Source organism: Carcharodon carcharias, chromosome 6, assembly GCF_017639515.1.
Source record: "Carcharodon carcharias isolate sCarCar2 chromosome 6, sCarCar2.pri, whole genome shotgun sequence".
NCBI lineage: Eukaryota > Metazoa > Chordata > Chondrichthyes > Lamniformes > Lamnidae > Carcharodon > Carcharodon carcharias.
This window is the reverse complement of record NC_054472.1, coordinates 13,593,941-13,619,768: the sequence shown is the minus strand read 5'-3', so window position 1 is coordinate 13,619,768 and position 25,828 is coordinate 13,593,941. Positions and strand designations below refer to the sequence as shown.

The 25,828-nt window shown below is 41.6% G+C and overlaps 1 protein-coding gene across 4 annotated transcripts in view; it reads right to left on the bottom strand.

The window, feature by feature from the left end:
* The window catches only part of nfatc1 (nuclear factor of activated T cells 1), a 269,605-nt gene that overhangs the window by 176,323 nt on the left and 67,454 nt on the right, over positions 1 to 25,828 (bottom strand). For all 4 annotated transcript variants that reach the window (XM_041189713.1, XM_041189715.1, XM_041189714.1 and 1 more), the window contains exons 4-6: positions 22,673 to 22,875; positions 18,857 to 19,029; positions 6,922 to 7,062 (exon numbers count right to left, since the gene is read on the bottom strand). In XM_041189713.1, the coding sequence (XP_041045647.1) occupies positions 6,922 to 7,062; positions 18,857 to 19,029; positions 22,673 to 22,875 (517 nt within the window). The remainder of the gene's footprint in view (positions 1 to 6,921; positions 7,063 to 18,856; positions 19,030 to 22,672; positions 22,876 to 25,828) is intronic.

Sequence of the window (25,828 nt, the reverse complement as noted above, 5' to 3'; positions counted from 1 at the left end):
TTTGAAAAGGCTTGAAGAGCAAATCCCAAAGTGCAAAGCAAAAACAGTGGATGGCCAAGGTGCAGCAGATAGACAATGCGAGGCTGGGGTAAAGGAGCTGGACAATGCTCGAGGAGATGCAAGACCACAGAACATTTCAGAAAAGAGGTGGGATGAGGCCATGGAGGGATTGTGCATGAGAGCAAGGAATTTAAATACAACCCACTGGGGGGGGCAGGAAGCCAATGTTAGTTCAATGAGGATGGAGATGGTGGAAAAGTAGAACTTAGTACAGGCTAGGCCGGTGGAGTTTTGGACAACTTGGAGTTTATGGAGGGAGGGTGGGAGGATAGACGGGATTTGAGAGCTTGGTAAAAAGTGGAAGGATTGGAGAAGGAGACGAAGAGTGGGCTGAGAGAACAGAGGTGGGGCAATGGGGTAATGATGCCTTTCTTTTATGTTGGTTTCCAGCTTCATCCTGTGCCCTGGTGAGATTCCTCCCTCTCTCACCTGTGAATAGAAAGACTGCCTACAATGCTGGGCAGAGCAGATCCATCCCCCAGCACACAAGCCAAAAGCTGGCCCTGAACAGAATCCATTTACAGACCTGTAGCTTGTAAATGGCCCAGGAACAAGGCATATTAGGATCAGAGAGAAACCATGTGCTCTACCTTTCTGAGAGCAAACATACAAAATAGGAGCAGAAGTAGGCCATTTGGCCCCTCAAGCCTGTTCCACCATTCAATAAGACCATGGCTAAGTGACAGGAGCTTCAGTAGTATATTATAAAAATAACTCTATACTACAGATAAAGATTTGAATTTGTTTAGCACTACAGCCTGAGTTCAAAGTGTCTATTAATATCACTGTGTTGCGTAATGAGCTGGAGGCAAGGCAGAATTTATGGCATGACTCACAGCAAACAGAGCACTTTACAGTAAACAAGGACCATTAACTCAGCAAATAGGGTCTATCTAAACATTGCACTACCGCAAACAGTTTACAGAGTCGTCTTAAAAAGAGTCTCTGCAAACAACAGAAAACAAAGCTCACGGCCAAAATGGCAGCCACTTCTCCCGATATAAACAGAATGATTTCTCTAGCAAAATGCAGTAGGTGAAGGATAGTTACATAATTCAAATTGTGTGCATAAAATCAGCCACATTCACTTACAGCATTCATGACTGGTGCAGGAATTATTCATTCATCTCCACCCTGGCCAGGAATAGCGGTGTCACTACAAACGGCCATCTAAATTGCACCATTGGCAGACAGTTGAAGTAATAGTGGGAAATTATTCAGACTCAACATTCGATTGGATCTGCATCCTAATATCCATTGACATTTTCAGGTTTAATACCTTCTAAAAAAACATTAATAATCCATTCAAGGAGGAAGAAAATTTTTCCAATCTCGAAATTTCTGCCAAAATCCCACTTCATGCCCAGGGAAAAACATTGGAGAATTCACTGCCATCTGGAAAATTACACCTAAATCCATGACTGGGCAGAATCAAAGCCGTTAAAGGCAGATATAAAAAAAAGGACGCTTCATTCAATTTCTTTCAGAGGCATATTTATTGACTAGTCATCCAGGAGATCCAGAAACTATATAAATAACACCCTCTGATCACCTACTAGTGAAGAGAATAGTGTGGATTTTTCATTAAGATGAATGGTGGGGCTACCAGCATCATAGTTAATATGGAGTAAAATCAAATAGCAAATTCCAGCATGCGGAGGTAAACTAGGAAAGAAGGAATCTGCTGTCTGATTTGCCTGACACCTCCGCAAGCTTCGCTATACTGACATCATGCCCAGAGACTCAGCGTTAAAACCTATGAAAGGGCATGAGGTCGCAGTACTTACCCATTAGTTACCCACTTAACCGGCCAGAAAGGTTAAGGGTTGTGTTTCAGATGGAAGTGAATTTTTAACAATGTAGTATATCCTAAGTACTGCCAAACAACCTTCCCTTCACTGAAAATTTATTTTACAAGTGTGGATTTTCACTCCTTCAGATTTTAATTATTGTTGAAAATTTAATCCTTTTACCTTTCTGTCTCTTTTATCCTGCTCACTCTATCCCTTCTTCCTATCCCTTGCTTTGGTTCACCTTCTGTACAAGATTTTGCATTGAATTAAACATTTTCACTTACACTTCCTGCCTTAGGCACTACAGCTGGCATTTGATGGCCCTGCCATAGTGGGGGCAGGCTGTAAGATGCAGTGAGCTACTCTAAGCTCCATTGACTTCGGCAGGAATGTAAAATCCCGCTGGCTTAAAATCCCGCCCTACATGCCTGAGCAAGGATTCTTCAAACCGATTGGTTGAAAAGGCATGCCTGTTGCTTGCCCTGCCTGCACACATCACTGAGCCCTTTTAGAGGGCACCACGCTGAAAAGAATCCCTAAATACTGTAAGTTGTTGCTCAAAAACCCATGAAAAGTCTATGGGTAACATAAGCATAATAAATGGCGAGCACCTTTCCTTTGTCACTCATTGTAAAATCCAGGCCAATATTTAGTCATCACTACTTGTATGATGGTAAAGCAGAGAGGATACCAGCGGCATTCAGAGATATCTGCAAACCATGTGGAATGCTTACAGACAGGTGATAAGACGCTGAGTGAAACTATATAGTCACAAGCTCAGTCAAAATGTGAAAAACATGCCCTGCCAGAACATTAAGTTATGACCATTAATTTCAGAATAAAAGTACACATGGCTTTCAACGATTTAACAGCAATTTAGCAACTATGAGCAGTTATGCATTAGTTAAAGCTCCTGAGCAAGCTCTTGGCATATATATAAGAGTGGAAAAGACAAATCATTAAAAGCCAGTAGCACTTCATTTTCAGAAACACAGAAACAGAAGTTGTTATGTATCAGACAGAAGGGCAGACAATTCCTCATGTTACGTCTGGAGGGCCATGAGGGAAATCTCAACTCCCACGCACTGGGATATCCTCCAAGAGGGAAACCTTAGACAATTGCATTAGCCTCTTTGGGTAAACATGTTTTGCAGGTTTACATTGTTAAATATTAAAAAAAAAAGAGGGCGATGGAAAAAAAAAAGTGGTAGAAAGGGGGAGGGGAGGGTGGAAAATTATCCCACAGGAAAAAAGGTAACATTTTTTTTTCTCCATATCTGACAGCTTAGGGGTCTTGCTCTAACGCAAGATACCTTTTTATGTTATTATATGCCTTAGGAACTGGTAACAAGATAAATCTCCATTGAACGTCTTAGATTTGCAGCCAGTTCTTAGCTCCAGGTAACTCTTTGGCAACACAAAACAACAATAACAACAACAACTTGTATTGATATAGCACTTATAATGTAATAAAAACATCCCAAAGTGCTTTACAGTGGCATTATAAAGCAAAATATGACACTGAGCCACATAAGGAGATATTAGGACAGATGACCAAAAGCTTGGTCAAATAAACAGGTCTCAAGGGGTGTATTAAACAGAGAGAGGTAGAGAGATTCAGAGGATTTTAGGCAGAGAATTCCAGAGTTTGGGGCTTTGGCAGCAGAAGAAACAGTCACCAATGGTGGAGTGATTAAAATCAGGGATGCTCCAGAGGCCAAAGCAAAGGAACACATCTATCTCAGGAGGGCTGTAGGGCTGGAGAAGATTATAGAAATAGGGAGGGGAGAGACCATGGAGGGATTTGGAAACAAGGATGACACAGTTTTAAAATCGAGGAATTGCTTAACCAGGAGCCAAAACAGCAAGGATCCTGTAAAAACTGAAAATTATGCATCTCAATATTCACTTTTTGAACTGTAATTAGCCTGGGGAAAAAATTGTTGAGAGAGAATTATGGAATTTATTTCAAAAACAAAAAAAGTGACAATTATCTAATAGTTATCTATTTGATAGCAAATATTAGAAGTTTGTTTGTACTGTAAAGAATTTGTGGAGGTATTTGAAACTTTGAATTAATTTTGAAAGTAAGTGGCAACATTGGACATCACCCATGACTGTGATGTCATGCGCAAATCTTTCATCTGCTAAGGGTTTTACTGAAATTGAATTGTTAATGAATGTTTTGGAATACACCTAGGGTTGTCCATTCTGGTTGCATGTACTCCTGGGTATTTTATCATGTGACCTCACACCTCTAACTGCCCTATTCCACCAACCCCCCCTCTCCCCCCACCTCTCTCAACAGCCCCCCCCCACCCCCCCCCCCTCCACCACCACCGCCGTCTCACCATTGGTTATCTGACATACCAATCCTCACAGGCCCTGCCTTCTCACACTGGTTGAAAAGCAACCAAGGTTCTTCATTATTGGACTAGATGCTGCTTGACTGTAAGACAGACAGCCTTCGCTGTCCCCCACCACAATCTTCAATATATTTGTAACTAATATGGCAAAGTATTCAAAGGAAATGAATATTTCTCCAAGGTCACTTAAAGCAGCATCCTAGGTATGAGTCTTCAATTACTGAAGACTGCAGGACAGTCCTGGAAGGTTGGAAACTCTACTCCTGATATTGCAAATTATTAAATTGGGAGTTTGCATCCATTATTTAGGCAGAACCGTCAACACCTGGACATGTCCCGTGAGGGAAACATCTGTACCAAAGCTGCCAATTTTCGGTGGATCAAATTTCCAAACTTAATGGAGAGGAAGGGTAGTGAATGATTTCACACATACTGCCTATTACTCTGGCCTTGCAGAAGCAATAACCAGCAGCACTAGCTACAGCTCCCTCACAATTTGCAAAGGTCTATCCAATGAATCCCGACTGCAAAATTACCTTCCAAAGGGGAGTCCCCCTTACCCTGCGTCATTTGTAGAGAAAAGATCTCCTGATTCCCCCATATGCACATTAACTGACGTTAACTAGCTCGAGTCCAAAAAGGCACAGAGTGAAGATGACTAGACTCAAGCTTGTCAGACATAACATCAAGCTCCATTAAAAGCACTCTGAAGTGGATATGTACTAAGATGTTCAATTGATGGCTCATAGTTCAGAAGGTTTCCACAGGCAGCTGTGGAATTTACAGTTTGTGCCAATATAAGGGAAACTCTCCAAAACAATAACCCTTAAAAGAGGTTCCTTCCATTCAGGTCAGGACCATGACTCATAAATTCTAACACTGTCACTGTTGAGGAATAGGCATTTGAAAGATTTCCATAAAGTATGAACTTTCTTCATAAAATACGCACTGAGACTTCAACCGCACTAAAGAAAAATGTCTATGTTATGACAAACCTTTTGCCTGGTTCCAACTCAATCACCATTGCAATCAGAACCGAGGAGCTTAAGCCAGGATAAGATCAACCCCTGAAAGAATTAATTTGGTGCTTTCCAGGTGTGTCTACCAAATATCAATGATAATTGTCTTGATATCAGCTCATGTTGGTTATTGAAAAGAAGGGAGAGCACTATACAGATGGGATTTGTATTGACGTATAAATGATGGCTTTTTAAATTTGCGAGGTGTGTTCATTTGAAAATCATTATTTTCCTCCATAGAGGTCTGGAAAAAGCTGCAAGAATGCAAAAGGAGTGCACTGCGATGGTGTTAGCCAGCTGGAATTCCACAGACCACGATCGCAACCTGGCCCCGAAGTAAGTGTATTTGGTCTGTTTCCAGACTAATAGGAAACTGTCCTTGCTGGGAGAAAAACAAATAAAGTACACTTACTTTGATGCTTCATAGCAATTGTGTTCAGCAGGAATATCATTCAGCTCACATAAGCAAAAGACATTCTGTTGTGCTTCTGCACAATGCGAGCATTTTTTTTTGGTGTCAGTGATAGCACACTTGCCTCCAAGTATGAGGGTCATGGGTTCAAGCTTCACTCCAGGCACTTCAGTATAGCATTGAAGGAGTCCTGCTCTGTTGGAGGTGACGTCTTTTGGATGAGGCCTGTCAGCTGGACTCATAAGATCCCAGGGCAGTATTTGAAGAAGAGTAAGGGATTTCTCCCATTATCTAAGCCAACAATTATTCTTCAACCAAAAGCACTAAAACAGATGGCCAGGTCATTTATTTCATTGCTGCTTGTGAGAGCTTGCTGTACAAATTGGCTGCCACGTTTCCCTGTGCTGTAATAGTGACTAAGCCTCAAAAGTATTTCATTGGCCGTGGAGTGCTACGAGGTGTCCTGAGATCATGAAAGGCGTTATATAATTATGCGTTCTTTCCTTTCTCTGTGCACCTTAGACAATCATGTAAATTACAGCTTCAAAAGCAAGCACATTATATAAATGGAAACAATGATAAATTGGGACTAAAAACTCATTCACAGTGCTTATTTTTAGGATAAAACCATTAGCTAAGAGAGGGCAAGGATCAATTCTTAAACAAATGTGTAAAAACAATATACTTAAAATTGCTTAATGTTCTATTTGCGAATTCATTACAGAAGACTACAAATCCAAAAGAGATACTTACGCCAATTGCCAATCTAAAAGTATGCAGAAAGCAGCTGTGTAAATAGAATGTCCCTCTTTTCTTTTAATGGATGTTTAGTCCTTAATCAGTTACATAATACCTTATATCATGGCTGGTCCCTTTGACCTTCAATAGAGTATTTATACTTTGTCCATAGAAATTACGGGAGGTGATGGATAAGTTGATATCTCATTTATACATTTCTAACTCAAGCCATATATTTTACTATCCAAAAAACATTGTGGAAACTAGCCTTGCAAATAAAAAAAAACTATGGGGGAAAAAATATTGTTCAGCCAAAGTATTCGGAAAATGTAAAGCATTAACAATCAGAGGAATGCACCTCACTTCTAATAACGTGGCTATAAAAGAAAGTGTGAAAGCAACAACTGGGTTGAGTTAACCCCTTTCTTTGCAGAGAGGCTTTACTTTGGACAGAAAAGCTAACTTGCATCAATGAGTGTTTCATCCTGTTAAATGCAGGAGTCGGATAACATGCCAAGCAGCTTTCAACGTACCTGCTGCCTTTTCCACAAAGATGACCTTTGACTCTGCGAGGAAGTTGTGACCGTTTAAAATCATCATCTTTCCACCAATCACGGGATATCTGTCAATGCTTTGCTTTTCTATCAGTGGCAACTCTTGTGCAGATCTCTGGGCTGAGAGCAAAGGAACAAATGAACAATCATATACATTGAGCATACAGTTTCCAGGTGATCAACTGCATACTATAGTATTGTTTAATCAGCATGCAGCAATAACTCTGCAATTGTTAATGCGCAAGGCTGATCAATCCAGCCATGGACTACACAGACTGAATGGCCTGAGCGTGCACTGCAGCTACTTGTAACTATACAGGTTACTGTGAATGGAAAGAGCTTGTGTGTCAAAGGCATTTATAAATCCCTCAGTCCCATATTGCGCCTTCTTACCAATGGTGCTGATAGTTTTGAATCATCTAGTTTGATCATCTTCATTCTCCGATTTAAGTGATATCTGGCAAAATGCTCACCATCTGTTATCATACTGCACAATTGTCCAAATGCAAAAACAGGAGGACAAAATATATCACACGTTTTATTAATTAGCATTTCAGTCTCTCCAAGTTTTCCTTCACGGGATTGCTGCTGGGACCGAAATTCCACAGGGATTTCATTAGTCTCCCATCATAATTCCCAAGGGAGACTGGAAAACCTTTCCGGAATATCACTAAGGTCATATAATGCTAAAATACTCCAATATATTTACATCAACTTGACCAACAATGCATTTGTATTTTTTTTTGGTGTAGCATTTTCACACAATTCTCCACTTTGCAAAATAAAATCCTGCAGGATAAGTGGGCAGGATTTGAGTTGACAAGAAATTCCTTGCATTTTCATAAGCAGAAGATTGTTATTAATAGAAGTGCTTTCTGCCTGATGACTGGTTAATAATGATATCCCACAAGAATTGGTTTAAGGTCCCTTGCTCTTCATTATCTTTATTAACCATGTGGAGGAACTCTCTGCAAGTTCCTACATGAAACAAAAATATGCGCAGAGATTATGGCTTTGGATTAGAATGGCTACAAGCAGATCTAGATGCAAAGGTGGAAAAGGGGGCTTTTGCCTGGCATGTGATATTTGATGTACATAAATATAGTGTTATGAACATAGGCGGGATTAATGTCAAGCATATGTATAGAGACTGCTAAGTGGGTAAAGGACTTGGATGTTATATTCTGAGTCCCTAAAGGTCATGGCTACTGTCACAAGGTAACAGCAAAAGAAAATGGAGTAATAAGAAATATTGTTAAGATAATTAGTTTATTCTTTAAACACGTCAATTAAATCATCAGATTAGAAAGGGCACCTGGGTGTCCTCAGGCTAGCATGGACAAGATGGACCAAATAGCCTCCTGCTGTGCTGTACTTTTTCTATGGGTTCTAACACTCTAAAATTATCATTTTTCCTGCATTTTCAGAGTCAGGCCAATTCTGGGATTTTCGTCTCCATTCCACGTGTCTGCAACTTTCGCTGGCGTAGGCTGAGGGTGAGGGTAGCGAGCCTGAATCCTGCACTCCTGACCTGGCCACTGAGGGGGTAGGCATCTCAGCAATGTATGCAGTTTCTGTGAAGTCCAGCCAGCTTCTCAAGAACCCGTGGTTCACGGCACCTCAGAGGAGGTAATTAATATCAGCAGAGAAAAAGGACTGGAGAAATTCAAGGGGCTAAAATCTGACATATCCCCAGGACCCTGCTGGCCTGCATCCTAGAGTTCTAAAAAGAGTACTGTAGGGATAATGGATGTGCTGGCTAAGATTTTCTAAAATTCCCTAGATACTGGAACAGTCCCAGAAGATGGGCAGTTAGCAAATGTAACACCACTATTCAAGAACTGAGGGAAAGAGAAAATAGGGAACTACAGGCCAGTTATTCCGGCATTAGTCAGCGGGAAAGTGCTGGAATCTATTATTAGGGTGGTCTTACCAATGCACTTCGAAAAGTATTGTATGAGTAGAACAAGATAACATGGTTCTATGAAAAGGAAATCCTGTTTGACAATTTTTTTTTGAGGATGTAACTAGTAAGGTAGATAAAGGGGAATCAGTAGATGTAGTACACTTAGATTTCCAAAAGGTATTTGATAAGGTGCTACAGAAAAAGATAATACAGAAGATAAGAGCTCACGGATTTGGAGGTGACATATTACATGGATAGATTATTAGTTAACAGACAGAAATCAGACAGTAGGGATAAATGGGGCATTTTCAAGTTGGCAGGCTGTGTTTAGTGGAGTTCCTCAAAGATCAGTGTTAGAGCCTCGGCTATTTACAATCTATATTAATAACTTAGACAAAGAGACAGAGAGTAATGTATCTAAGTATGCTGACAATGCAAAGCTAGGTGCGAATGCATGCTGTGAGGAGGACACAAAGAGGCTGAAAAAAGATAGACACAGGTTAAGTGAGTGGACAATTAAGATGGCCGATGGAATTTATATTTATGTGGGGAAGTGTGAGGTTATTCACTTTGGTCATAAGAATAGAAAAGCAGAATATTTTTTAAAGGTATGAAACCTGTAAATCTTGATGTTCAGAGAGACGTGGGTGTACTCATACAAGGAACGCAAGAAGTTAGCAAAAACAAAATTACCTGGAAAAACTCAGCAGGTCTGGCAGCATCGGCAGAGAAGAAAAGATTTGACATTTCGAGTCCTCATGACCCTTCAACAGAACTAAGTGAATCCCAGGAAGGGTTGAAATATAAGCTGGTTTAAGGTGGTGGGGAGGGGGTGTTGGGTGGGGGAAGAGAAGTGGAGGGGGGTGGTGTGGTTGTAGGCAAAAGCAGTGATAGAAGCAGATCATCAAAAGATGTCACAGACGGCAGAACAAAACAACACATAGGTGTCGAAGTTGGTGATATTATCTAAACGAATGTGCTAATTAAGAATGGATGGTAGGGCACTCAAGGTATAGCTCTAGTGGGGGTGGGGGGAGCATAAAAGATTTAAAAATATTTAAAAATAATGGAAATAGGAGGGAAAAAGAAAAATCTATATAATTTATTGGAAAAAAACAAAAGGAAGGGGAAAGAAACAGAGGGGTGGGGTGGGGATGGAGGAGGGAGGTCAAGACCTAAAGTTGTTGAATTCAATATTCAGTCCGGAAGGCTGTAAAGTGCCTAGTCGGAAGATGAGGTGTTGTTCCTCCAGTTTGCATTGGGCTTCACTGGAACAATGCAGCAAGCCAAGGACAGACATGTGGGCAAGAGAGCAGGGTGGAGTGTTGAAATGGCAAACGACAGGGAGGTTAGGGTCATTCTTGCGGACAGACCGCAGGTGTTCTGCAAAGCAGTCGCCCAGTTTACGTTTGGTCTCTCCAATGTAGAGGAGACCGCATTGGGAGCAACGAATGCAGTAGACTGAGTTGGGGGAAATGCAAGCGAAATGTTGCTTCACTTGAAAGGAGTGTTTGGGCCCTTGGACGGTGAGGAGAGAGGAAGTGAAGGGGCAGGTGTTACATCTTTTGCGTGGGCATGGGGTGGTGCCATAGGTGGGGGTTGGGGAGTAGGGGGTGATGGAGGAGTGGACCAGGGTGTCCAGGAGAGAACGATCCCTACGGAATGCCGACAGTGGGGGTGAAGGGAAGATGTGTTTGGTAGTGGCATCATGCTGGAGTTGGCAGAAATGGCGGAGGATGATCCTTTGAATGTGGAGGCTGGTGGGGTGATAAGTGAGGACAAGGGGGACCCTATCATGTTTCTGGGAGGAAGGAGAAGGCATGAGGGTGTTTTTATCAAGAAGTTAGCATGCAGGTATAGCAAGAAATTAGGAAAGCAAATAGCATGTTGGCTTTTTTGCAAAGGAATTGGAGTATAAGAATAAAGAAGTGTTACAATTGTATGGGGCATTGGTGAGACTACACCCGGAATACTGTGCGCACTTTTGTTCTCCATATTTAAGGAAGGATATACTTTCATTGGAGACAGTACAGCAAATGTTCACTAGACTGGTCCCTCAGATGAGAGGGTGGTCCTATGATGAGAGGCTGAGTAAATTAGCTCTATATTCTCTGGGCTTTAGAAAATTGAGAGGTGATTTCATTGAAATATTCAAGATTATGAAGGGGTTTGACAGGATAGATACTGAGACTGGCTGGGGAATCTAGGACAAGGAGGGTCAGTTTCAGGATAAGGGATCGATCACATGGGACTGAGATGAGAAGATATTTCTTCACTCAAAGGGTTGTGAATCTTTGGAATTCCCTTACCCCAGAGAGCTGTGGATGTTCCATCATCGAATATAATTAAGACTCAAATAGACAGAATTTTGGACTCTCAGGGAATCAAGGGATATGGGGAGTGGGTAAGAAAATGGAGCTGAAGTCTAAGTTTGGCCACGATTGTATTGAATGTCAGAGCAAGCCAACGGGCCATATGGTCTGCTCCTGCCCCTATTTCTTTTGTTCTTTTACGCTTTGCTGGTTTCTAAAAATGTTCCAATTTTCTAGCCTATCATTAGTCTTCGCACTATTGTATGCCTTCTTTTGCAATCTAGTATCATACTTAACTTTCTTAGTTAGCCACAGATAGTTCATCCTTCTCCAGTGTCTTTCCTTCTTGATGGAATATATCTTTGTTGAAAGTCATTAAATACCTCCTTAAATGTCTACCACTGGTCACCCACAGTCTTACACCTTTTAACCTATTTTTCCAGCCTACCCTAACCAACTCTGTCATCATACCTTTGTGTTTGCCTTTTAAGACACCAGTTTCAGACCCAAGTTTCTCACCCTGAAACTGAATGAAATTCTATCACTTTAGTCTCTCTCTTCCCTGTAGGATCCTTTACTGTGAGATCATTAATTAATCCTGTCTCATGACATATTACCAGGTCTAAAGTAACCATTTCCCTGGTTGGTTCCACAACATATCGATCTAAGAAACTGTCCCAAATATACTCTATGAACTCATTCTCAATGCTACCTTTGATTTTTCAATTTGCCAATTTGATTTATCCAATCTATATGAAGATTAAAGTCACTCATGATTATTGAAGTTCTTACAAGCCCCCATTATTTCTTGATTTATGCTCTGTCCTACAGAGTTAAGGGAACCTATAGACTAAACCCACCAGTCACTTCATTCCCTTGCTGTTTCTTATCTCTACCTGAACTGATTCTATAGGCTGCATTTTACCTGCCCTTGCTAGGTGTGTTTTCAGCAGTGTCGGCAACCCACCCGTCATATTTAAATATGTAACCAAGGGTCAATTAGGTTTGTTACCATGCCAATTGACCCTGATAATATGCTGCCCACACCATAAAACATCTGGTGTGTACAGTTGGGCGGGAGTGGGCAGCCTGAATTTTTAAAATAATCTCTTCAAAGGGTGGGAAGGAAGGTGGGGTTGTATCTTCGGGGACTTTTCCGCCGGTCCCATTAGCTTGCCAGATATTTTTTCCTCTAATGATGGTGCTTGTTTTAAGTTCCTTCCTCCGTCTTGTCCCTTGATTTTGTATTACTCTAGGGGTGCTTTTAGTGTCTTCTACTGTGAAGACAGATACAAAATGCAGTCTAGTTACTTGATTCACACGACAATGTTCAAGAGAAGCCTGTCCCACCAGAACAGCTCCTTCTTTCCCCAGTACTGCTGCCAGTGCTTATGAACTGAAGCCCATTTCTTCCACACCAATCTTTGAGCCATGCATTCAATGCTCTGATCTTACTGCACCTATGCCAACTAAGGGAACACAAGACATTGTTATAATGTGAGAATAATGGGAAATTGAGAAAATTTGAGGTTATCCTCTTTAGGTGGAAAGACTAGAAAAGCAGACTATTATTTAAATGAAAAGAGACTGCAGAATGCTGCGATCCAGAGGGATCTAGATGTCTTATACACGAGGCACTAAAAGTTAGTATGCAGGTGTAGCAAGTAATTAGGAAGACAAATGGAATGTAAGCCTTTATTACAAAGGGAATGGAATATAAAATTAGGGAAGTCTTGTTATGACTGTTGGTGAGACCACACCACATTATACATTAATTTGCCTTATATTTAACATTAGAGATGAACATATTGAATTTGACTGGATGCAGACATGCTTTGTGTGTAGTCTCTAGTACTGAGCAATACCATCCATTGAATATAATTTTAGCCACAGTTTTAGACACCTTACTTCAGGACAGATACACTTGCGTTGGAGGCACTTCAGGGAAGGTTCACTAGGCTTCATCCTGGGAAGAAGGGATTGCCTTATGAGGAAACATGAGCAGGTTGGGCCAATCCTCTTTGGAGTTTAGAAGAATAAGAAGTGATCTCATGCAATCTGCTCTCAGCCTGGACTCTTTAAGCCCAGGTATAATTCTGGTGAACCTCCAATATCACCCTTTAAGGTGATTGTTGACTTACTGAGATTTGGTCCTCAAAACTGAACACAACGCTCCTGATAATGAATGACCAAGATTCTACACAATTGAAGCACCAATTCCTCACTTTTGTATTCCAACGACACTGAGGTCAGGACTAACATTCCTAAAGACTTTTGGATTACTTTTTGTATGTGTGCGCTAGCCTTGTGTGCCCCTCAGCGTGAGCTTTCCCACCCACAGGGTTGGATTTCAATCTATGACCCAGAGCTTACGAGGTGGGAGGTGTGGGGGGGGGGGGGGGGGGTCAGGGTCTAACTCACTTTGCCATCCAATACCCTTCAGTCAAATTGACAAGAGGTTAAAATTGCTGTTTGATATATAAAATTGTGGGTTTTATGTTATATGAAATAAAACTATGGTTATATTGTGTGAAATTATGTGCTAAGAAAGAGGCACTGATTAAAGATATGCCATACATGACCAGAGGTTTTGTGTGCATTGTTTGGAGGCCTGTTATATAAACTGAAGGTATAAATATCACAGTGTCAATTGTACCATCTGCTGGAGTATTGTGCTAAGACAGACCACTGAGAAACTAGCCTGATTAAAATTAGATTCAATGGATAGTATTATTCAGTACTAGAGACCACACACAAAGCATGCATGTCTGCATCCAGTCGATCTCAATATACATGTCTCTAATGTAGTTTTATTAAATGTAAGGCAAGTTAATGTATAATTCAGTTAAAAGGGCAATGAATTCAATACCCAGTTCAAAATTAGGTGAAACGTTTCTTCACAATGATATTACTTTATGTTCATTTGAACTAAGCTGTTTACACAAGAACATAGGAGCAGTTCTGGGCCATTCGACCCTCTGAACCTGCTCCGCCATTCAACAAGATCACGGTTGATCTGATCATGGTCTCAACTCTATTCTCCTGTCTGCCCCCCATGACCCTTTACTCCCTTATCTATCAAAAATCTGCCTAACTCTGCCTTTAATAAATTCAACGATCCTGCCTCCACTGCTGTGTGAGGAAGGGAATTACAGACCCAACGACCCTCTGAGATAAAATAATTTCTCCTCACCTCAGTCTTAAAAGGGAGACCACCTATCCTTAAATCGTGGCCCCTAGTTCTAGCCTAGTGGAAACATCTTCCCTGTATCGATCCTGTCAAGACCCCTCGGGATCTTATATGTTTCAATAAGATCACTTTTAATTCTTCTAAACTCCAATGTGCGTAGGCCCAACCTGTTTTACCCTTCTTCATAGGATAAGGCTTTCATTCCAGGAATGAGTCAGGTAAACATTCTCTGCACTGCTTCTAACATAATTATGGCCGGGATTTTGCCCTAGTTGGGTGCCGAGCCGGCAGGGCGAGTGGGAGAGGTCGGGAAGCCGGCTGCTGTCCACAGTCGGGCCGCGATCCCAATTTCACGTTGCCAGGTCAATTAAGGCCTGTGTGTATGTGTGTGTGTGTGTGTGTGTGTGGGGGGGAGGGGGGGGGGGGGGATGTTGGGGGGGGTGGGTAGGAGGGCAAGCGGGGAACTTCGCGCAAGCACACAGGAGCTGCCTCAGGGAGATGAAGATTTTGAAAAATAAAAAAAAAGAAAGATTTTTAAAATGTTAACCTGTCCAGTCATGTGACTCTGTCACATGAGCAGAGACAAGTTAGAAATTAGTTCGAAATTTTTAATTTTTTTAAAAATGATAGATCAAAACCTCATTCTGGCCGTGGATGAGGTTTCCCAAAAAATCCAAAGGCCACTTGGCCTTTTCCCCTGTCCGCCAACCGTAAGTTTGGACGGGCAGCGAAAAAGTTAATTCAATTATATTTTTAATGGCTTCAGTAGACCTCTTAATAATTGGCGGCTGGGCTTGGGAGTCAGCAGTGCGCCCGCTGACCAAAATATTTTTTTTACACCATATTATTTACGTTCGTTCGGGTTAAGCACATGCCTGCCTGGAGAGCAAAAAATTCTGGCCTATATCTTTTCTCAAATGAGGAGACCAAAACTGTACACAATATTCCGAATGTGGTTTCACCAATGCCCTATACAGCTGCAGTAAAACTTTTATATCTTAAAACTTCCCTACTTTTATATCCTATTAAAAAGAGAGATTTGATACAACTTGACTTCTCTGATGGCTTGTTGCCTGGTGTAGTGCTGAGCCACACCCATCAGTTATGTTTCAGATTCTATCATGAGTGGTTACCAAACTAGATTGACACCTCTGCTGGAACTGAAATGGAGTCATTGGCTTTAACAGCTCCGGGGCTAGGAAGGGAAACATCAGTCATGGTTTCCACTCCCAAATGATACCATACTGGGAAATGTGCATTTATAGACTGAATCACATGCTCAGTTGTACTCAACCACATGGGTGAATAATCCAGAATCACTCTAGGTTTACATATGTAGAATATACAACTTAGGGGAGGTTCTAGCGGACTTTGGGAGAGGAAGGGCATTGAAGGGGAAAGACATATTTGTTTTAAAAAGCTATATGGTGTTTGGACGAGTATTTGAAGATGGACAACCTTGATGCTGGTACATGTGTCATAGCCCTGTTTGGAGTTCTTTTGGTATCAGTAATTAATGAAGACAGAAAATGTAGGCAACCAATTTTCTTCATGAACATAATCGCGCACAGTGTGCAGCAATGTAAAGCACTGTGGTGGCATTATACATTCACAGCTGCCAATAAGCTCAGTTTCACTAGCCTGCCTGGAGGAAGTGGTAAGGCTCCAATTCTTATGACAAGCAATGCAATTGGAACAGTATGTACAAACTTATTAATTTTGCAAGTTTTCTAACCCCTTGTAAAGCAGCTTTATTTTATTTCTTCTTTCACAGGAAGTGGTCGTTGCTGGCTAGGCCAACATTTATTGCCCATCCTTAATTGCCCTTCAGAATGTGGTGGTGAGCTGCCTTCTTGAAGTCCATGTGGTGTAAGTTCACACACAGTGCTGTTAGGGGGGGCATTCCAAGATATTGACCCAGCGACAGTGAAGGAACGGCGATATAGTTCCAAGTCAGGATGGTGAGTGGCTTAGAGGGGAACTTACCGGCGGTGGTGTTCCCACGCACCTGCTGCTCTTGCCCTCCTAGGTGGTAGAGGTTGCAGTTTTGGAAGGTGCTGTTGAAAGTTACTGTGCAAAATCCAAACAGACGAAGTATAGAATTGCAATTTGTTTTGCTTGGACCGATATGCCCATTCCCAATTTATTCTCTGCAGAGCTGTGAATCTCAGTGGTACCATTACAGGATGTAATTGAGTGAATGCCACGCGCCCAGCTGACAGAGGAGGAAGGCACGTCAAAGAAATAATTGCGCTGCTCCCATGTTCTGATTGGGAACTCATGCTCAAAGGGAGGGTAAGTTGGAAAGTCAATACTACACACATTTGAACACAGCCTGCCAGCGGGAACACTGGATTTACATGGATGCCTTGAGGAGACCAATGGAAACTGCACAAAAAAGAATCTCACACACATGTTATGGTGGGTGATCAGGTCAATTCCTACAGGCATTTTTTTTATTAATTCATGGGATGTGAATGTTGCTGGCGAGGCCAGCATTTATTGCCCATCACTAGTTGCCCTTGAGAAGGTGGTGGTGAGCTGCCTTCTTGAACCACTGCAGTCCGTGTGGTGTAGGTACACCCACAGTGCTGTTAGGAAGGGAGTTCCAGGATTTTGACCCAGCGACAGTGAAGGAACAGTGATATATTTCCAAGCCAGGATGGTGAGTGACTTGGAGGGGAACTTCCAGGTGGTGGTGTTCCCATCTATCTGCTGCTCTTGTCCTTGTAGATGGTCATGGTCATGGGTATGGAAGGTGCTGTCGAAGGAGCCTTGGTGAAGCCTTGCAGTGCATCTTGTAGATGGCACACACTGCTGCTACTGTGCATCGGTGGTGGAGGGAGTGAATATTTGTGGATTGGGTGCAAATCAAGCAGGCTGTTTTGTCCTGGATGGTGTCAAGCTTCTTGAATGTTCTTGGAGCTGCAATCACCCAGGCAAGTGGAGAGTATTCCATCACACTCCTGACCTGTGCCTTGTAGTTGATGGACAGGCTTTGGGGAGTCAGGAGGTGAGTTACACATCACAGGCTTCCTGACTTGCTCTTGTAGGCACAGTATTTATATGGCAAGTCTAGTTCAGTTTCTGGTCAATGGTAATCCCTATGATGTTGAAAGTGGGGGATTCGGCGATGGTAATGCCATTGAATGTCAAGGGGCGATGGTTAGATTCTCTCTTTTTGGGGATGGTCATTGCCTGGCACTTGTGTCACGCAAATGTTACTTGCCACTTGTCAGCCCAAGCCTGGATATTGTCCAGGTCTTGCTGCATTTGGACATGGATTGCTTCAGTATCTGAGTCATGAATGGGGCTGAACATAGTGCAATCATCAGTGAACATCCCCACTTCTGACCTTATTTTAGAAGGAAGGTCGTTGATGAAGCAGCTGAAGATGGTTGGGCCTAGGACACTACCCTGAGGAACTCCTGCTGTGATGTCCTGGAGCTGAGATGATTGACCTTCAACAACCACAACCAGCTTCCTTTGCGCTAGGTATGACTCTAACCAGTGGAGAGTTCCCCCCACCCATCCCTGATTCCTACTGACTCCAGTTTTGCTAGGGCTCTTTGGTGCCACAGTCAATCAAATGCTGCCTTGATGTCAAGGGCAGTCACTCTCACTTCACCTCTGGAGTTCAGCTCTTTTGTCCATACTTGAACCAAGGCTATAATGAGATCAGGAGCTGAGTGACCCTGGTGGAACCTAAATTGAGCATCAGTGTGGTAGGTTTTGGCTGAGTAAGTGCCGCTTGATGGCATTGCTGATGACCCCCTTCTATCACTTTACTGATGTTCGCGTGTAGGCTGATGGGGCGGTAATTGGCTGGGTTGGATTTGCCCTGTTTTTGCGTACAGGATGTACCTGAGCAATTCTCCACATTGTCAGGTAAATGCCAGTGTTGTATCTGTATTGGAATAGATTGGTGAGGGGCATGGCAAGTTCTGGAGCACAGGTCTTCAGTACTATTGCTGGAATATTGTCAGGGCCCATAACTTTTGCAGTATCCAGTGCCTTCAGCCATTTCTTAATATGATGTGGAGTGAACCAAATTGGCTGAAGACTGGCATCTGTGATGCTGGGGACCTCCAGGGGAGGCTGAGATGGATCAACAACTCAGCACTTTTGGCTGAAGATTATAGCAAATGCTACAGCCTTATATTTTGCACTGATGTGTTGGGCTCCCCCTTCATTGACGATGGAGAAATTTGTGGAGCTTCCACCTCCAGTGAGCTGTTTAATTGTCCACCACTATTCATGACTGGATGTGGCAGGACTGCAGACCTTAGAACTGATCCGTTGGTTGTGGGATCGCTTAGCTCTGTCTATCACTTACTGCTTATGCTGTTTGACATGCAAGCCCTCTGTTGTAGCTTCACCAGGTTGACACCTCAGAGCATTACCCTAAGTCTCTGGATTACTAGACCAGTGACAATACCACTACAACACTGCCTCCCCAGAAGATAATGTTTGATTTGTCTAAGGCACTAAGTGAATTATACTTACAGCACTCAATAGGATTCGATGAAACCTGCAGAGAGACAGTTCTACCATTGGGTTGTGGAATATGTACACGAAAGACCAGCCTCACTCTTGTATTCTTCCTTCCAATGTCGGTCTCGCCTTTCCTCAGCTCAATATCAGAATTTCTAAGTTTCAATATCCCAGCACAATCAATACTGTTGGAAGACAAAAAAAAATAACTTATTATAGGACAGAGTTTTATATCCAAACAACTTTTCCATCTCCAATAAATGTGACAGAAACTGAATTGTTTATCTCCTAACTATAACACTCTAAATACCAGATAGCTTTATTGATGCAATGTATTGCTTTGTTCACTAGTTAGGTGGTTGAACCAATTAAATGACAACCAAACTCATCTTGCAAATTGGTTTTGCCTCCCTTTAAAACAGTTATCTCTGCTGCTTACTGTTTTTGGAGAAAACTACACTAATTTTGATGGGAAGGTCTACATCTGGCCAGTATTTCTAATTTGGATTTGCACACAAAATATTGGCAATCTGTTCGGGAAGCATTCTACAAGATTTAGACAGATTAGGTTTTCCATAAGTGTTGGTTTTGACTCCGTTGCAGCTAAAAATGGATCGGGTGGAAAAGCAGCTTTCAAACGGGATCGTAAATTTCTTGAAATCAGAAGATTGTGCTCGAGGTCAAAATGAAGAATGAATTTGCAGTACAGAATAAAAACTGCCGATTTGACACAGGCAATTAAAGTACATCAGAAAATGTATTAAATAAAGGTAAATAACCAATTATGAACATTTTCTTTGGGTTTGTGCTGTAATGACATTGTACTTTTCATCATTATTATTAGTGCAAATTATAAACAAAGACTTCCAGACATTGGGGGAAAATGGCCATTTTACAGGAGCCACAGTTAGAGCATTAAGAGAGATGGTAAAGGTAAAAATACAGAAACCAGTGGGAACATGGCATGACATATTACTTACAGACCAGGCAGGCTTTTAAAAAGGTTGAGTTAGACCTACCTAAAGAAAAAGGAAGCACTAAAGGCACAATATTGGAAAAACAGCTGGAACTAAATGTCACTCAGTTAATGCTTAGCTAAATTGTGACAAAATAGAATACAAAACAAGCAAATGTTGTTTGTAGGGTGGTTTCGGGGTGCATTGCAGGTGAGTGCTTCTATGGGACCCCAGCACAACTGAAAATTGAAAATTGTGCTACACTCAAGTTCCAAGAAAGGACAGTATGATAATTGCATCTGACTTTGGTGATTGTGACACTATGTAGACATGCAGCAATCCTTGCAATTTGCTATTCTGTGTGTACATAGGAACAGGGGTAGGTTTTTAGTGCCTCAAGGCTGTTTCGTCATTCAATGAGATCTATTTCTTTTTCGTTCATGGGATGTGGGCGGCGCTGGCTAGACCAGCATTTATTGCCCGTCCCTAATTGCAGTTGAGAAGGTGGTGATGAGCTGCCTTCTTGAGCCGCTGCAGTCCATGTGGTGTAAGTGCACCCATTATGCTGTTAGGGAGGGATTTCCAGGATTTTGACCCAGCGACAGTGAAGGAACGGCGATATATTTCCAAGTCAGGATGGTGAGTGGCTTGGAGCAAAACTTCCAGGTGGAGGTGTTCCCATGTGTCTGCTGCCCTTGTCCTTCTAGATGGTAGCGATCATGGGTTTGTAAGTTGCTGTTGAAGGAGCCTTGATGAGTTCCTGCAGTGCATCTTGTAGATGGTCCACACTGCTGCCACTGTGTGTCAGTGGTGGAGGAAGTGAATATTAGTGTGCCAATCAAGTAGGCTGCTTTGCACTGTATAGCGTTGAGCTTTTTGAGTGTTGTTGGGCTGATGTGTGACCTAGCCCCATTTAGCCCTTTACCCCATACCCCTTCATAACTTTGTATAACAAAAATCTATCAATCTCAGATTTAAAATTTACAGTTGATCTAGCATCAATTTCCACTAGTGGTACATACACCTCAGTGTATCTTAATTTCACTCCTGAAAGGTCTGGTTCTAATTTTCAGACTACACACCATAGTCCTAGACTCCCCGACCAGTGGAAATAGTTTCTCTCTATCTACCCTAACTGCTCCCAGTAATGCCTTGAACACTTCAATCAAATCATCCCTTAATCTTCTAACCGTGAAAAACAATTATTGAGCCCCTGCCAAAAACAAAAGAGCCATGGCAAAATATGCACAGTCTTTCCAACAGTTGTTTCATTTATCACTTTAGTCTGAGTTGCAGCCTAATATCAGCTTGCATGAGCAATGATCAGCTAATCGTCTGATATTTCATGCAATAGCACATCTATATTCCCCCCAGTGTAAATGAATATGCCTTTGGTAATTAGTACAACTGCTGCAAGAAAATTAGTTGCATTAGGATCAAAAGGTGCCCCCTGAAATTATATCATAGCCACATTAAATAAATTACAGAAGTTCAGATAAATACAATGTGCGGAACATTCTGAACACTTGACAGTAAGCCTGGGGAGACCTATTTTAACGCTTGACAATTTGTAACAATGCTTGACTTTTGGCATCATCCCCTGACATAAGAAATTAAGAATATAAACAAAAGCATTCACTTTTTTAAAAACAGTTTTTGTGGGTGGTAATCTGTCGAAGGGTCATGAGGACTCGAAACGTCAACTCTTTTCTTCTCCGCCGATGCTGCCAGACCTGCTGAGTTTTTCCAGGTAATTCTGTTTTTGTACTAATACAAGGATATTTAATGTGTTAATTAGACAATCCTTTAATGAGCAATGGTGTTAAATAGCAGAAAAAGCTTTTTTAGGTGAACCCTTAAGTATTTGCATCTTACTGGTGTGCAACATATTTTTACTGGCATATTTGTTGAACTATCTCGATAAAGAAAGACAGGCCTGCAGTTCCATAGCGTCTTTCAAAATCTGAGCATGTGCCAAAGTTCTTTACAGCCAAATTAACAAATTTTAAAGTGTTGTCACTGTTGCAAATTAGGAAATGCAGCAGCCAATTTGCCCACATTAAACTCCCACAAACACTAATGTGATAATGACCAGGTAATTTGAGTTTAATGATGTTAGTTGAGGGATCAGTATTGGCCAGGACACCGGTGAGAACTCACCTGTTCTTCACCAAAATAGTGTCATTGGATCTTTTACGTCCACCTGAGAGGACAGACAGGGCTTCAGTTTCACATCGCATCCAAGAGATGACAAAGCTCCAACTGTGCAGCACTCCCTCAGTACTTCATTGAAGTGTCAGTCTAGACTTTGTGCTCAAGTCTCTGGACTTGGAGTTGAACCTAAAACCTTCTGACTCAGAGGCAAGCCTGCTGCAGCTGAGTCATGGCTGATACATAAACTTGCGTCAGAGTGGCAAGATTTTCTATAGTAAACTCATAAACTGAGCCATGGCTGACACATAAACTTGCGTCAGAGTGGCAAGATTTTCTGTAGCAAACTCATATCATAAAAAGATGATTTCACTACTAAGGACAGAGAAGGTCACCAGTCATGTTGCCTTCTGGTAGCCACAGATTATTGCAGATAATGGCTTCTTCTTTCATTTCTTTGTATTACTCCCAAAGATAATAACACCATCTTGGTTGTAATCTCAAGTAAACTTGGTAATAGACTTTCAGTTAAGTTTCAGGGTCCACTTATGTGGAAATGAGTCTGCAAATGATACAACGTGGGATTAGGAAAGGGGAGAATTGCTTTAGTTTCAAAACTTCCGTTAAACTTCTCATCGGTAATGCTCCTAGCTTATGGTGTGAAACTGTGAACAGAGGATTTATTTTTTTTTAAAAAAGATGTGCTTGAAAGAAGGCTTACTTCGCTCTCATGTTGTTTTCTGGTAGTAATGGAATCTCCAGCACCTTGGTGTTATTGATGATGCTTTCATGGCTGCTTGTGGAAACCGTCTTCCCCGTGATTCGATGGACCTGGTAGAAGGCATGTGGTCGCAACAGGCGATCGTCTGCTGTTCCGATGAACAGCTGTAGAGTGAGAGGCTCACTTTCCATGTAACCATGGAGCTGGCAACAAAACAGAAAGAATCTCGCTAGACATTATACAACATGCAGCGTTAAAGACCAATTTATTTCTTTTATAGGCTGGAGCAGAGACCAGGCAAGAAAATTATTGACAGCTGCTAAATATGTCACATTTTAAAAGGTAGCCACAACGTATAAAAGTATATTTAGTCCATTTCTCATTAAAGGTAAATTTTGCCAATCATATTAATTTGTAATCCCACCCACTCCTTTTAGGAAGCTGTGGAGTCGTTTGCCAAAGGTCCCAAACAGAAGCACAATGACTGGTTTTTCACCAATGTTTTCAAAAGATACACCTCCTACAATCTCACTCTTGTCTATTAATTCCAACATGTAGTGCATATAAAGCTGCTGCACAGCTAGTTAAAATTGTCAGCTGCGGCTCAGTTTGCTGCACTTCCACTGCTGAGTCAGAAGGCTATGGGTTCAAGTCCTGCTCCAGGATGTGAGCACGACAACCCAGGTTGACACTCCAGTGCAGCACCAAGGCAGTAGAGCAATGTTGGAGGCGCTATTTTTTGATGAGATGTTAAACCAAGGCCCTGTCAGCTCTCTCAGGTAGAGATGAAAGATCCCATGGCACTATTTTAAAGAGTAGGAGACTTATCCTTGGTGTCCTAGTCATTAGATTTCCCTCAGTCAACATCACAAAAACAGATTCCCTCATCATTATATTGCTATTTGTGGGAGCTTGCTGTGCATAATTGGCTGTTGTGTTTCCTACATTACAACAGTGATTACACTTAAAAAAAATGCTGCATTGACTGTACTTTGGGATGTCTGCTGATCGTGAAAGGTGCTATATAAATGCAAGTCCTTTTTTTTAAGCCTCTGTTGCAAATAAATTTTCAAGATTCATAATGAACAACTCAATTATTGTGTTTTGCTTTGCTGCAATAAATAAATTATTAATAACTGCTTGGTAGTACAGAACTTGAGTATTGCTGAAAAAAGACGTTGTCAAAGCTTTTCGTCTTGCACTCATCAGGACAATTCACAAGAATACCAAATGTAAAGGGAACAACAATTTATACTTCATGAGAAGAGAATGCTGGTTGGTTGTTGGCAATTGCCAACCAATCACCATTCTCTTCTCATGCATGTAGACACTTGCCAACCATTTAGCATTCTCTTCTTACGCCGTACAAATTGTTGATCCCTTTACATTTGGTATTCTTGTGAATTCTCCTAAGGAGTGTGAGATGAAACATTTCAACAACATGCCTTTTTTCAGCAATACTCAAATAAATTATTATTCAGAAAGCTGGAATGTTTACAGCACAGTATATTTGTCCAAACTTCAAATCATTTTCTTTTTAAAATGTCACCCTCAGGATGTGGTCATCGCTGGCAAGGCCAGCATTTATTGTCCATCCCTAGTTGTCCTTGAGAAAATGACAGATAAATTCAAGTCTTTTTCCTTGCTGAGCCACCTTAGGAACCACTACAGTTCATGTGGCGTAGGTATACCCATGATGCTGTTAGGGAGAAAGTTCCAGGGATTTTGACCCAGCAACAACGAAGGAACAGTGACATGTGAACAAGTTGGGATAGCGTGCGTCTTGGAGGGCTTGAAGTTCCAATCCACCAGCTGCCCTTGTCCTTTCAAGTGGCAGCGATTTCAGGTTTGGAAGTTACTGTCAAAGAAGCTTTGGCAACTTGCGTGCAGATGATAGGAAGAAAAATTAAAAGCTTTCTAAAAGTTGAGAATTCAAAAGATAATAGCCAATTGTAATTCTCCACCATTATAGCTAATTGATCCTTATCAGGCAAATAACATTGTTAATCCATCTATGAGGCACAGCATTGCATTAGGGATGTTTTGTTTTAATGATCAGATGCAGTAAGTCCTCATGGGCTCTGTCACTGAACATTGTGAGGATACTTACCAAGGGAAGGTGCTTTCAACTATATGCCCTAAGCTCTGGAATTCCCTCCCTAAACCTCTCTACCTGTTTCACCTCCTTTGAGAAACACCATCTTTCACCAAGTTTTGGTCACCTGTCCTCATATCTTCTTATGTGGCTCGGTGTCAAGTTTTGATTGGTCCTTTGAAGCGCTTTGGGGCATTTTACTACATTAAACATGCTTTGTCAATGCAGCTTGATGTTAATTATGAAGATAGCCCAAAGCTTGGGGTGGAGGCAAGTGTGGGAGCAACGGTTAACCAAGTGCTAATGACTAAAAGCACTTGGGAGAAAGCAAGATCAAATCACATGACTTAGCATATGGCACAAAGAGAAAGTATGATTATTACTGTAAATGCAGTGTGGACAAATATGACCTAAATTGTGAAAGATATATGCAAAAAAAAAAACACTGGTACATGGAACTGCTACAAGAAAATAGAAGTGAAATTAGCAGTTATGCAAATTCCATTCTACATGACATGATGGGAGACAGAAATGACAGCAGGAAGTAATTTCCAAGAACCAGACTAGTAAAACTTAATCTATTCTATTTAAAGGCAAATTGGCATACAACAGAAGGTTGTAGACTTAATGAGGTATTGGACCCAGAGTTGTATGAACAAGCTATTTGGAAGGGAAGCTTGAAAAATCTAGTATGTATAGAGGCTGGAGGACAACACAGAGCTGGTGGTATTTATAAAGCAATTCAAATGTTTAAATTTGCATCGTATATTGTATCAACATGTCAGCACAGTGATTGTGACCAAGCAGGTGGTGTAGCACCTGCACTTGTTACAACTTTACTGAAAATCCAGGCAGACTCCTGCCAAAACTGAAAAAATAATGCTGGTCAGAACCCCAACTGTCTTCAGCCACCCATGAATGAAGTACCTCCACAGATACACTGGAAGGAGACAAAGATGTGGAGGAGGAATCACGGGATTTGGCACCAAACATGACACTGAAGAGTAAGCATTGGCGGGCGCTGATCAAGGGCAGACAAAAATGGCAGACATCCAATATGA